General features: G+C 30.9%; 1 protein-coding gene across 1 annotated transcript in view; it reads right to left on the bottom strand.

The window, feature by feature from the left end:
- Window positions 1-6,638: 6,638 nt before the first annotated feature.
- LOC111415278 (melatonin receptor type 1B-B-like) overlaps window positions 6,639-15,696 on the bottom strand; it is a 124,624-nt gene continuing 115,566 nt past the window's right edge. Inside the window, exon 3 of the mRNA XM_071198769.1 lies at window positions 6,639-7,977. Coding sequence (XP_071054870.1) covers window positions 7,076-7,977 — 902 coding nt within the window. The 3' untranslated portion in view covers window positions 6,639-7,075. The remainder of the gene's footprint in view (window positions 7,978-15,696) is intronic.

The following is a 15,696-nucleotide window of genomic DNA, read 5'->3' as shown; positions in this document are numbered from 1 at the left end:
TTATAAAAGGGAGGATTTTAGGGTAGGTTTATACGTGTTGATGAAAATTAAATCGGATTAGCTAGGGAGAATGATGTTGGTGTACCAATTTTAATCAATTTTAACAATACTGCAATAAAAGTTAATTTGGAATAATTAGGGAAAATATTTTTAATTGGTGAAACTATTTTTATATTTCAAAGAGCTTTTTAAAACATTATTTATATTGAAATATCCTCATGTATTTTCAATTTTCTATTCATTAGTTCAAAGGTAATTTAAACTAACCAGAGCCTTTTTCAAAAATTATCCAAATGTTTCCCTTCAACAACCAGATTTCATAACACCGATGAAACAGTATTCAATCAAACATCATATCATATCATCATTAAGTTATCTCCCTTACCCGAGATCGTATTATGTACTTTGAAAAAAATAATAAATAATCATCGTGGACTTATTCTTTTTTATCCTATTAATACTCACCATGATGAACCTGGAGGCTACAATTGCCAATTTTCTTCTTCTTTAGTAGCATCACCATTATAACAAAGATTTAGATTGGCAACCTGATACCATAATTTCAAGATTTAACTTGGAGAAGTCATAACGAAATGTTTTTTTAAATTTGCTTAATACGAGAAGATTTTTTGGTAAGAAACTCCGATTGCAGAAGAAGGTATTCATAAACCAACTATTCTTTTCAGGTTATGAACGCCAATGTCTTAACACCATTATTTAAATTTTGATTTTCATGAGCCACATATCACATGAACTACACTTAAGGATACCTTTACATAATTTCCAACTCCAAATTCAAATTCTAGCGATTAATAACTTATTACTCGAATTTAACATGATGCACTCAATTATTGTACAACAAACGGATTGATAAATGTTAACCAAATAGTGTTTATAGTAGCGATGATAATAATGAATGGAAACGTAATAATGATTCTTTAAAACAACTTTATAAAGACATTAATCTGAAAGAAATGTTAATTTTGAGATTAAAAACTTAGAAGCGAAAAATTATTCTATGGATCAGATTATTTAAATCTTTGGAGGTGAACAACAGTCTCGGAAATTTCAAATTGAAGAGAAAAACGTTCAGTTATGAACATTTTTATTCCATTACATTTGATATAAAATCTCAAATTATTTATAAGGAATTGTGTGGTGATTTTGAAATATGTAAATATAATTTTATCTACGACTGCTTGGATGTCATCATTACCACACTCATTTGAGGTGATTTGAGTTACGTAATGAAGTTTATTACCGCACTGGTTTTATTACTTCCAAAAAACTTCTTAAAAAACTATTTCCAACCTCAATGAATTAATTCAGATACCGTTTTCCCAAAAGTTATCGTTCGAGATAATTTTTATTATGGATTTATGCGATTTATGCTGTATCCATCCGAAGAATGTGTCATATGTGTGGATGACTGCAAAAACAATGTTGGGTAATATTGTTTTTCAAAAAAGCTTATATGTTGTTGATTGATATGAAATCCTAAATGTAAAAGAGATATTGCTGGCTTTCATTAATATAAAGTAATATGTGGCCTACATCATTGGATATGTAGTGCGCATGTTGGAGTGTATAATAGTGAAGTTGGACACCATTTTGTCAAATCTCGTTAAAGACTGACAGGTCAGAATTCAAAAGAAAAGGTGCAAAAATGTTTGCCTGGGTTATGCCAAAAAATTAGCTATTGGAAAAATTAAGTTTTTGACACTTCTCTTAATTGAGAATCCTACAGAAATGGTGGGTAAAAACACTCTTTAAATTTCTAATTTCCCGAAATCAGGAGAGATAATCAAATAGGTTTGCACTCAACTCTAAAGTGATAGTGGACGAACAAACTTGACTTAAGGTAAGTAGTTGAGCTGGTCGAAGAGTGTATAATCAAAGTTATATTTAGTAGCTTTAAAGGGCAAAGCAGCAGAAATCGACAATATCAAAATGAGACCCTCAAAAAGATAGAAGATTAACTAATTAATTAATTAAAAAAATTAACTAAAGGACAATAACATTAACTAATTTTTACAATGACTTCCTAGAGCAAGAAAATTTTCCTAACATTTATAAGCAAACAGAAGTAATTGTTATAAAAAGATCCTACACTGCCAAAGTCATTCCGATATACATTCCGACGCGATTTGCAAAAGATTGATGATACACAGAGAAATTACAGTTTGGCTATCGGAAAAGCAGCTAAACCGAAGGTGATTTAAACACAGCTGTTGCAATATTTATAGATACATGCAATGATTGTTAGAAAGGTTGTTACAAACCATAGATAGCTACATAAAGTCTATAATGGTACAAAATGAGTTAATAATTAAACAAAAGACAAAGAAGAGTTTTGACACAACTATTGGCGAATTGCTAACAAACTCAAGGAAAAAGACTTATTAACATAGCTAGAAGTGGAATGTTAAACTACTAGAAAGAAAAAAGGACACCGATACGACAACTAATTAATTACGTGACCATAACATCTGATCGCAGATTTGACCAGATAAGAAGTGAACTCAGGTAAAATTACACAATATAATATATTATGCAGAATTTACTTGACATTTTTGTAACTCAAATGAAAAAAAAATATGACTGAATCCTTATTATGTACATTTTTTTTTATCCCAACTGTCAGACGGTACTTTTGGATAAGGATAATTTAATCGTGGCCGCTTGTCGCCAAATGCGCACGGTTTGTTAAATTTTAAAAGAAAGCTTAGATTTCGATTAGTTAGCCTACTAATGCTCATTTTTCTTTGCTATGTATATGTTAGGAGCAACTTGATTAACCGGACAGTATTTATTAACCGATCATTATGAATAATGACCAAGAGCGCCGGCCAAATTGATAAATTTATTACTTTGGCCGGCCCATATTAATAAAGCCCGATGGCCTGTAGTCCATTTAAAAAAAATCAAGGTCTGAAATAGCTTGAAATTATCACTTTGACCGGGCAGTATGAATACATCCCTACTTCTAGGCGGCGGGGCGCGTTATGTTAGTTACACAGTGCGCAAGCTTGTATAGGATTGCTTTGATTAGTTGAAATAGTTACGAAAAGTACAGACAGGTAATGTCACTATTGGGTATCGAATGCCCACTGATATATTTATCAGCTGTGTGCCAGTTGACAACTACAGCGTTTGTGTGTTTGGTGTCTTTTATGCTTTTTGTTGTTTTATCGACGATTGTCCAAAATTGAAACAATTCAAAAATTAATCGTCCCAGTGAAAATGAAAGGGAACCAATTAAATATTGCTGTTATATGGATGAAACATTTGATATTATTCACGAAACTCACATTTCTATCGGGCATGGAGGTGGAAATAGGATGATGAAAGAACTCAAACTGAAGTACAAAAACATTACTAAAGAATTTGTGGCTATGTATTTGACTCTTTGTGAATCATGCCAAAAAAAATTAAGTGTACCAAAGAAAGGGCTGGTGGTTAAGCCTATATAAAGTAGTGAATCTAACTCACGATGCCAAGTCGACTTGATCGACATGCAAACACAAGCAGATGGTGGTTTTAAGTTCATCATGGTGTATCAAGACCATCTCACCGAGTTTGTGATTCTCAGATCACTAAAAACATAGCGAGCCGAAAAAGGCGCATATCATTTGTTGGATATCTTCATAATATTTGGAGCGCCATACATTTTGCACAGTGAGAATGGCAGAGAAACCGTAAATAAAATTATTGTCGAACTATGCCAAAAGTGGGAAGAACTCAAAATTGTACATGGCAATTCCCGTCATATCCAATCTCAAAACTCAGTAGAAAGAGCAAATCAGGGTGTAGAAAAGATGTTTTTTTATATGGTTAGAGACAAATAAAACCACAAAATGATCGGAAGGGCTAAGATTCGTACAGTTCATGAAAAACAGAGCTTATCACTTCGGCATCGATCGCAGTTCTTACAAAGTTATGTTTGTCTCCAAACCCAAAGTAGGTTTAAAATCAGTCTTGCTATCATTTGCCGGAAATAGTAAGTGAAGAAGATCTTGAGACAATGTTAAAAGATGGTGATTCCGGTGAAGGTCAAAACATAATGTTGGACAGAGCGGATGATAATAATAGCATAGATAAAAACTTAGCCGTTGTTACTCATTCCATTTCTGTTACGATTGAACCTCAACCTCGTCCTGAACCGGAACAACCTTCTGCCGATACAATAAATGAAAACTCTCGACCAGACGATGAACAGGCTGTTTCTGCCGATATGATCAATGAACAATAAAATACTGATAATGAAAAGGCTGTATGTTTACTGAACGAAGTATCAAACAAAATTGGAGAGGCTCGTGACGCAGCTAAAGTATCACTTCAAAAGCAAGCTGAAAAAATGTTAGTGCATTCAAATGCAAAATTTCCTGTTGCAGAAATAGACCAAAGCGTTGGAATAAGGGTACCAAATGTAGATCGGGCCAAGACGGATAGTCGTAATATAATTACTATCATCATTTCTGTGGAAAAAGAAGACCTCTACAAACTAGGAACGAAACAAGGTATTTTAAAACAACTGTACTCTAGAAATTAATTTTACTGCGACAAACCCGTTATTTAGAATATATCATAACTCAGTTCTGATATAACATAGTAACATATACGCTGTAATACATTTACAACCAAATAGACAATCACAATGATTAATCACTCAACTTAAAATCACATTACATAACCCAATTGTACATTCAAAACCTTAACTACACTAAAAATCTGTATTCCCAATAAATCTTTAATTAGTAAATTCGGAATTAATAAAGGACGTGTGGAACATACACATATAACCATCATAGGACAATTTTCCTCATACGTCATGATTATACAAAAATTTCGTTTGATTATATAAAAATATCGTTGTTTTTAAATTAGATTTGCTGAGTTATCTTATTTTTAGATGTTTGAAAATAATTTTTTTTGTAGAATGGCCTAATAACATTTGTAGTTTGATAACTGATGAACAGAGAATTGAAAAGTTATATAATTTATTTAATATGTACCAATAAAATCATTTGAGAAAAAACCAAGCCAATTACTTTAAAGTATTAATGGGGGAAATGAGGCAAGTACGAATGTTTTATATAAGAACTTTTATCGTACTTAGAAATTAAAAAATTCTTTCTATTTAATATTATTCTTTACCAATTTGGTTCACATCCAAGTAATTATATCATTGTTCGAATTATATAACATTTATAGTAATAAAAAACTGACTACCTTTTGAAATGAGGATTGATTTGTAAATAATGTTATAAAAAGCCACGATTATTTATACTCAACTTCAAAAAATATCTAAATGTAAGAAAAACTTGTCGGTTTTAAAAACAAAAATAGTGATAGTTCAGTAAATTAGTGGCTTTTCAATTTACATATAAATTGCCAGATTTAATTAACTTCTTTCCCAGCATTCAGAATAACAAACACAAAATTTAGTAACCCTTTGTTCTGCGTTTTAAAACAAACAGTCTTCAATTAAATTATTATACAATTATGTGCCCTACTACAATATTTTCAACCAACCATTTCCATTTATTTTGTTTTAATAAAGATTATTTTTATAATTAAAAGTGGCAGGAAAAATTAATGAAGTGAACAGGAAATAGAGCAAGAGGAGATGCTTTAGCGAGCGGATAAAATGTCTTAGGCGTTTTCTCGGGTCGTCGAAAGCAATCAGTCTCTTTCGCCTGTTAAATACTGGCCTAGAGGGCGAAGCTCTTCGCGTTATCGAAATTATGAATTTCTCTACTAATTTACGTAGTAATTAAAGCTGTGGGGGAAGGCGTCGATGGCGCAGGCGCTTTTCTAGAAATGGATCCGGGATACATCGATTACGTGGGGTGAACGTATTGTTCCGGTTAGTGACATACGGACGATTTCTCCTGAACCACTTTTTTCAGTAAATATTTCACGTTCAACAGAATCCTTTTTCACTATTAATAATTTCTACAATGTACTTCCTATTAATCTTTTAGTTCTATTTAAATAATGGATTTAGATTTTGAATACTTAATGTTTTTTTTTGATATGTTCCAGAGATCTATTTTACTTTATTTTAAAATTATTTGTAGGTAGATTGATGAGTATGTAGTAATAGGAAATATATTGTTTTTTGACTTATTATTAAATTAGTTATTAATTTTAAACCCTGTGAGTTGTGGGAAATGCTGCCGTTGATTAATAAATCGTTTACTCGCCAATTTCTTAATTAGTTAGAAAAATTTCAATCTTAATTAATTTTCTTAAATTATGCTGTAAACACCACCTTAGAAAATTACAAAATACCATCTTAAAAATTCAATTTCTTGCCCTAGTGTATCAAATAGTATATAATAATATCAACTTTGTTTGCTCTAATCAATACAATGAATGTAAAATAGTTAACGCGATCAAGCTCAATAAAAATATTGTGTAAAATATGTATTTTTATACGATTACAGGAATGTACAAAAAGCGTATAAAAAGATAGTGTTGATAATTTATGAAAAACAGGACACACGTTGATAGCAAAGCGAATGTTTCGTTGCAAATATGTACACGAATTATTAATATTATGTAAAATAATTTTTAATTAGTACAAAAAATATAAAATCAAATAACTTAGAAACAAATTTGTATCTCAAAAATCTTGTTATGAGAACTATGAAGCAATCTCGGTTCTTTAATGATTAGTAATCGAACATTGAAAGAAGAAAATATTTATATTTAAAAACAATCGTGATATTTGCAACGAAACGTAATTACACATCATGTTTAATTAGTCTAAGTTTCAAGTTGGTGTTATTAAAGATTAAAACAATGTTTTTATACATAAACTGAGTTAAATAAATGCTAATTTAATAAAACTGATAACTGATATAAGGCATTATTTATAACCCCTTTATATTTTTCTTGAAATTATAAAAAAAGAAATTATCTACTATTTTATCCAAACAAAACCGATTTCAGATGAAATAAGAAATAATTAAGATTAATAATAAAATTAAAATTCATTTTTGTTTTAAAATTAATTAATATTTCACTAAACCCAGACACCCGTTTGAGTGTTAAAACTTTCGCCTCATCATAATTCATAAACATCTCTGCCATTTGATCGGTTTGCAGATCGTTTTGATTGACCATCCCTGCACCTTTGTGGACTACAATACATGTTGTAACCTGGTATGATATGGACTCGGACGTCACCGGAAGGTCGAACCCCTTCCGGTCTCTGTCTCCTCGAAAATGTAACCGTCGTTTTACAACAACAGTAATGGAATAAATTGATGTAAGCCTCTCGAAAATGTCTGTTAGTCACGCAATATAAAATGCTGTTAATGCAAGATTTACTTATAGCTAACCAAGCTAAGTTGTAAAATAGTTTATTAGGTATGGATCGAACCGTTCCAATCGCCAAAACTATCCCGAATGGTAACCAAAAAATAACAAATAATAAAAAACTATAAATATTTGTTTGCATTAATGAATAATCCCAACCGAATGTGACGGGAGGTTTAAAACTAGGTCTGGATTTAGCCATCCGAACTTGGTAACTTGCTCTTACATAACAAATAAATGCTAAACTAATCGGACAAAAAACAAATAAAACCCCGATTGTTGCTTGATATGGTATCAAACCTTCGGTTTTCCTTGTGCAGTAATCATAGGAAACGTTTTTAGTAAAAAATTGAAGTCCAGATGCGATGGAGCAGATACCCCAAAAAACTAGGACTATTGTAGTTATCTTCAAGGGTGTTAACGATTCGTAGAAGTTAATCGAACAGCATAGTCTGGCATAGTTTTCGGCCGCTATAGCAGATAATGAAAGGACAGTAACCAGGAAACAAAGAACCGCTAGGAACCATTGGAACTTGCACACTCCTAGGTCGTCGTTTAATCCCGACAGGATAACTATTGCAGAAGCTGGAACTACAAGTCCTGATACCAAAAGATCTGCCAGCGCTACGTTTACTATAAATGTGTTCCCTGAAACAATAAGAAAAATTTAAATATTATGATGAAAAGTAAAAATATTCAAGCAAAATTTAAGAAATTATTGATAAATTTTTTGTTTAATTTGGGTTCTGATGAATTTAAATTGACATTTTAAACCATCGACAAAGACTCGTATACGCGAAACGTATAAAAATAATATATAGTAATCAAGCAAAAATTCGATCTCGATATTTTGATGTATCTATAAATTTTCAGGGGCCCTAAAAAGACCCTAAAAATTTGATATGTAGTCATTACTGAAGATCATAGATCTGTATCAACTTTTGGACTAAAATATGTCAACCGGAAATTGTACAATTAATATATGGCCCATATACAGGTATCCCAAAAGTAATGGATAAATTCGTAAATCAATTAAAACAGTTTATGGAAAAATCGCTAAGACGGATCTAAGGTTTTAAATTTTTTAAATAGTTAAATGGACTCTGTATAATTAACTTTTGAAAAAGTTTACGAAAAAATAGAACACTACGTGAATAGTTTGTAAATATTGAAGGATATATTACTGAAAAAGTACTAAAATAAAAGAAAATTAACGTACAAAATATAAATAAACGAAGAAATGCTTTAAGACAATGATTTTTGATATAATTACACAAAATCAAACAATACCAGTTTTCAAAGTGTATTAACATGTAACTGAAAATAGAAAAAAAAACGCTTTTTATTTTTTAATTATTGTCGATGTCACTATTATAAAATTCACTTTCACTACTATCATTTAAGCTACATTTAATCATTTTTTAACTTTTGATGGCAGTGCTACTCTTCTTAGGCTGTGATGGTCGCAATCTGCTAATTAGTGGATGGGATGATACGAGTAGCAGGTGCATCATATCTTCGAGTGTCTGTTGCCGAGTGAATTTTCGCGAAAAGAAGTGTCTATATTGCTTTAAATCATTATTTCGTGATTCTTGTACCTCTTCGGACCAATGCCCGATAGGTAAAACCAATTTTTTAGTTAGATCTGCCCCATGAAGTAATATTTTATGTAAACTTTGTGGTATATAATACCAAGGATACAAATTAATATAGATCCTTGCAGTATCTATACAGTAAGATTTGAATAGTACGCTATTTACTTCGAAACCACAGGAAATGGTAATTAAAATGGTACTTATTCGTTTTATAAAATGTTCATTCACTTGCCAAACTGCAAAACATCTGGCTGTATTGCCGTCATTGGTTGTCCCAAAACCTGGCAAAATTTTTCTTGTATTTCCTTCTTCCTTGTTTCTACTTTTCCCTTATCTTCTTTCCTGATTTTCCTTTTACATATCTCTAATCTGTATGCGATATATACAATGCACTCAAACGCTTTTGTTCACGCATAAAGGCTTGAAATTCCATATTCCAACTTATCTTCTTTTACCTATCACTCATCTTAATACGACATCTATATCATTCATTTGCCTCGGATAAGGTCCTCAAAGAAGACAGTTTTGACCGAGCGTATCAGCTTACCAGCTGCAAAATTTACCATCAATCATGGTTAAAGAAAATAAAGAATAACACGGTATCAGATTTGCTTGAAATTCTGTAGTCATTGCAGTTCATCCATTTGTTTTTTAATGTTTTCAATTTCATTTTTGACAAATTCCTTTGTTTCTTTATGAAAAATTATTTTTACTGGTCGACAGTATTTTGTTGATGAAGTAGATTTATTTTGCCAAATAACAAATTCCTGTTTATCTTTAAATACAGCTATGATTCGTAATAACACTATAAACATTGAAAACAAAAATGAGTCATCATTTTCTTCGCATTCAAAAATCTGTTTATAACAATTTCTTTTAGTTTGTCCTGCTGCACCATCACAACCCCACTTGAAATATATATTCATTTTTCTAATAGCACTACCACTATTGGTAACTTTGGTACTTTCATGGGGATGTAAGAAGGAAACAGTGAAAATTTATCAAAGTTATTAGTGGTCAGCTTTTACAATGTTGTCAGAAGCAATTTCCTCTACAACCTTACATGATAATTGTTGGGCCAACAATTGCCACAACAACCGACCACTATATTATTTTGGACAATAACATTCGTTGGCATTTTAAAAGCGGTAAAAAGGCGTTCGATATTTTGTTTAAAATATTTCACGCTTTAAATATATCTTATCCAGTACAATCAGAACATTTATATGTATTGTTACAAAAAAGGAGTATATAGAATTCACCTAAACGGAAATAAGGTACCTCCATACATACACGACGTTTTGTCAAAATTGTATAAATAATTTTATGTATTGTATAATATAGTTCCCATATAATGAAGTGTGTATATCGTGGTCACAGGTTTTTGTTAGTAGATAACTATAGATACTCATTTAGAGTTTATGCACAAGAATGCAGATTATTTTCAATGTCTTTATAATGAATGTTGTAGAGTTTATCATACAAAATTCTCTTTCAAACGCCATTACTTACAAAAACATTCGACTAAATCAAACAATTCTTCTGATACATCTACTAGTACTTCAGTTTTTAGTTCAAAAATTACAGCAAACTTATTAAATGGCAGAGATAATATAAATAACGTGAAAGGTGATGCCAAAAGTGATTTTCAAACAAAAGAACCGCTCAACGGAGAGCACAATATTGATTCCTTGTTTAAACATTTCAGCAAAGCCCATCAAAATGCTTTACAACTGTTTATATCCAAATTGTATGATGATTTGTCTTTGCCAAGAAGTAGTATTCAACGTATTATAGGTATGATTCATACATTGTATTTGCCTATTTGCCTATTATTGATGTTTTTAAAAAATCATAAGTTGTTTGTGAAAATATTTTAACAAGTAACGATATTTGTTTCTTAGACAAGATGATTACACTAATTGAAAATCCGTTTTTAAATCTTGATACAGAATATGAAAGATTAAAATTTTTTGAAGATAGTCAATATTTTATTCGACCTACAGAATACATTTTAGATAGTTTTCCTGATACTAAGCGACTCAATGGAGAGAATTGCATGGTATTAAAAAATCGTAGCATTCAGCAGATTCCATTAAATACCCATTTAAAATATGTTTTAGAAATACCTAATGTATATGATACGATAGTTACTTATCAAAATGACTTACCTAGAAATTTTGATGAAAACAAAAGCCTTTTACAAAATGTAGTGCATGGCTCCGTATATCAAAATATTATAAAAAGTACCCACATAAACTTATTTTACCAATAGTCTTGTATTTTGATGACTCCCAACCGGGAAACCCTTTAGGAACTAAAGCCAGTATTTATAAAAAAGGAGCTGTGTACTATACTATTGCAACCATACCACCATCATTTATTAATAGACTTGATAATTTATTTTTGTCTTCAATTTTCTATAGCGATAGAGTAATAGAGTTTTATGTGGAAATGAGTGCACATTTGCATCTCTACTGCATGAAATAAAGGTGTTAGAAAGTGATGGTCTTGGCATTAATATTAAATAAATTCGAAAATTGTGTTACAACTGGTTTATTTTTAAGTTTAAGTTCAACCTGACATGTTTCGGTCTTTTAAATGACCATCGTTGAAACCAACGTGGCTCCCGGTTATCCTGATACTATCCACAAAGACTTCTTCCACACACATCTGCTAGCAGTTACTCTATTTTATTGTATGTTGTTCTTCATATGTCCTTTTTACGATACCTCCGATGATGGTCATTTAAAAGACCGAAACATGTCAGGTTGAACTTAAACTTAAAAATTAATGTTAAAGAAGAAACAAAAACAGTGTATTTCATACTTGTGTCGCTTCTAGGTGACAACTTTACATTCTATACTAGGTTTATGTGAAAGTTTCTCTGCAACAAATTACTGCAGATTTTGTACTGTACCCAAACATGTAACCGACAATCAAATACATGAGAATGTATTGAAGGGGTATCGTATAAGGCTGGAACAAGATTATAACGTATAGGTATAAAAGAAAAACGCATTTGACATCATTGAACAATTTTCATGTTTATAATAATTTGTATAGTAATATAATGCATGATTTATTTGAAGGGGTATTTAGATATGATATGGCACTAATACTAACAAAATTTCTTGAAGATAAATATTTATCACTTGATCTATTAAATTTACGCGTACAATATTTTTCCTATGAACGATACGAAAAAAATATTCCTCCACATGACAAAGGATAATAAATACATTCAAATCAGGGATCAAAGGGAGGATTCAAATCAAGGATATTAAATATAGGATATAAATAAAGGTTATTAAATATTTTCAGCGGCTGAAATGTTATGTTTCGTACGAAATTTTAAATTTATTGTCCATGATTTAATTCCAGAAAGTTACGTTGTAAGAAAAATGTACCGTATTCTTTGGCAGTGAAAGCCCAACTTAAATGTTGCTACAGATTTATGTGTCAACAGCGGTTAAGTGATGTAGAACATGGAAAAGTATATGATATAGATTTTACTACTATTAATTTTTTAGTCAACTTTGATATTGAACTTAAAAATTATGTTTGCACGTCCTGGTACTAAATAAATGGTTTCTATTATGTATGATACAAAATAATACTTTGTATGAAAACAAAATTGATTTGCCAGAATTTTACAAAGTTGATAAAATTCTAGTAAGTAAACTCGAATCATCCATTTTACTTTTATTACAAAAATTACGTACTGATAGTTACAGCAATCATTATAAGGCGTCCATTGTTCACTTACAAGATTTATATCATGTTGTTAAATTATTAGACATTGTTAGAAATCCACCCACTGTGGTTCACATATTAAAAGACAACAAAATGTATGTATCAGATGTATCTACAAGCTAATTCAAAAGTAGTGTTTCAAACGAAAAGCTTTTGTGGAAATGTCATTTTAAAGCGAATTGAAAGAATACATTTTTTTCTCATCTTCCTTTATTTTCGAGATATTCGCTCCTAACATATACGAAAGAATGTTCCGACAAGCAAGAAAATCGTTCAAAAAGTCAAATCGAATGGTTGTCATAGTTTCATTTGTATTACGATGTATTTTTACCAAATTTTAGGTTTGTAACAATAGAGTTTTTGAGAGCGAATAAAATGAAAACGGAGGTCGAACGGGAAAAAAATGTAAGTATTTTTTCCATTTTGCTTTAAAATCATTTTCCATATGGGCTTTTCGTTTAGGACGCTACTTTTGAATAACCTGTATTTATTTTTTAATAAGAATGAATAATTTATTTTTAGTTTAAATATTTTTTTAAAGTTATGATAGATTTTTAATATGTATAAACACTATATTATTTATGGATGTTCAATATTTCTTATTGTTATTAATAAAACATTTTATTTGAGTTTTGTAAATTTTCGGCTTTAAATAATTTCTTATCTACTCCTAATTTAAATAAACAAATCTATTTTATTTAAATATAACGTTTATTTGAAATTATTTCACTTGATACAAGAATTATAAATTCTCAAATTTAAACTTTTCACTATGCAAATTGAGTCAGTTGTTTTATTAAAACCAAATTATGGAAATATTACATTAGAGAGAATTACACCCTTCATTTGAGAATATCTGTTATTTCGACTGAGCATAAGCTTGTAGGACATTCGAATATATGACTTATATATATATATTCTTGAATTAAGGATAGAAACTGCACTAAATTCATGTAAATGGTTTATTTGAAGCTAACTTATTGTATTCTTCAATGTTAAACATAAGCTATATTTTTCTGAATATGCGGTATATTTGTTCATACAGGGTGTCCATTATGTATGGAATATAGTATATACCGGGTTATTCAAAAAACCGCTGACAGACTTCTAGAGTAGATAATACATGAAAAATTAAGATGAATAGTCTTAATGGGGTCGCAAATGCCTCGTTGGCGAGATATACCGGATCAAAGTTTCTTTAAAATTAAACATTATCTGCTATAAAAAGCACTTTTTTAAAAATATTGTCTACGCCATTGCTCTCTACGCGTGTAAAGTGATCAATTATCTATCAATTGGTCTCTTACAAAGAAAAACACGTTTGTAGAAAATTTGTTAATTCAATCAAAAACTGTTGCTCTAATCAAAGTTTTGTAAGAGACCAATTGATAGATAATTGATCACTTTACACGAAAATACTGCCCGTTTGACAAAATTAGCAGTAGAGTTGAAAATATTTTTAAGAAAGGGCGTTTTATTGCAGATAATGTTTAATTTTAAAGAAACTTTGACCCGCTATATCTCGTTCAGGAGGCATTTGCGACCCCATGTATATTAAGACTTTTCATCTTAATTTTTGATGTATTAGCTAGCTGCCCTAGAAGTCTGTCAGCGGTTTTACCACGACCTCTGTCGACTTCCGGAACAGGGATTCTTACAGTGGTACCCAATGGCACATGGGGAAATTTTTTTTCAGATTTCTTTTCATTTTCTGAGCTAGCTCTGTTAAACATCTTTGGAACGGTTCTCTACAGCTACAGCGTTTTTTAAGCATAATGGGCAAACCAATTTAGAACCATAGCTTTCTGCCATATCTCTACGTTCTCGCCTTTTACACACATTGCCGGTTTCGCATTCGGTATTTTATAGAATACCTAGGCAAAGTATAAAATTAATAATATTTCATATATTACCTAAACGCGTTAGGTATTTTATAAATTGCCTTGGTATTGTATAGAATACCGCATTATACAGATTGCCGGTAACATATACACTTAAATTAAGAACAGATTTTTATGTATGCAGGCGATGAAGAACTAAGTAAGGTCGGAAAAGATGATAATTATAAACACCTACCCGGACGTTGACACTAAATTCATGCTAGAAGTTTCGTGGCCGAATTGCGAGGGCATTTTCATGCACCCAAACATGTAAATTATGAAAGTTTATAACTTACTACGTCTTGTGAAACACGATTCATCGGTCGACAATATATTATTTAAAAAATCTCGATTGGTGGCTGTTACATTAACAATGCGCCTTACCGACCTTACTACGCATTGTTATACGCCCTCGCAATTCGGCCACGAAACTTCTAGCATGAATTTAATGTCAACGTCCGGGTAGGTGTTTATAATTATCATCTTTTCCAACCTTACTTTTTCTAGTTTGTTTTCATGGCACACATTATTTTAACTATCTTTATCTATTAAAAATTGGTCTATATCGAATAATAAAAAGCTTGAAAACACCAACTTTAGTGCATTTTGATAAGAGCACGCTTTTTGTTTAAAAAAGTACATAGAATAAAAATATTATTCAAAAGGCCAAAAAGTATACTGTCAGAAAAGTTATTGTTATTTTGATCCGAAAAGAATACGTTACAGAGCGCCCTCTACAATGTAACAAATATAAATAATAAAAAAATAAAGCAATAAAAAAAAAATCAATTTAAAAATTTAATTTGAACATCGTGTATCTCCAAAACAAAGCGTTTATCCTATGTTTATATGAGGTTTTTGTATTAATTTTAAAAAATCTATCGACTGTTAAAGTCCTGCTACAAAAACCTGAAACAGCCTGTATAAAGCTGGGTCCACACGATGCGCGTACTGGTTCGCCACTTCAAAGAAAATGTCCTTTTTTTTGTTGAAGTGACGTGCCAGTCCGCGCATTATGTAGAACAAGAATGGCCTAATAATAGTAGGAGTGTGATTTAAGTGGTAATCTTTGCCCGAGTCGCTTCGACGAGGATTCTATCACATTTAAGGCAAAGTGGTAACTGTCCTAGTCGAAC

The sequence above is a fragment of the Onthophagus taurus genome, chromosome 1 (genome assembly GCF_036711975.1).
Source record: "Onthophagus taurus isolate NC chromosome 1, IU_Otau_3.0, whole genome shotgun sequence".
Classification (NCBI taxonomy): Eukaryota; Metazoa; Arthropoda; class Insecta; order Coleoptera; family Scarabaeidae; genus Onthophagus; species Onthophagus taurus.
Note: the sequence above shows the minus strand (reverse complement) of the source record. Positions and strands in the feature narration are given on the sequence as shown.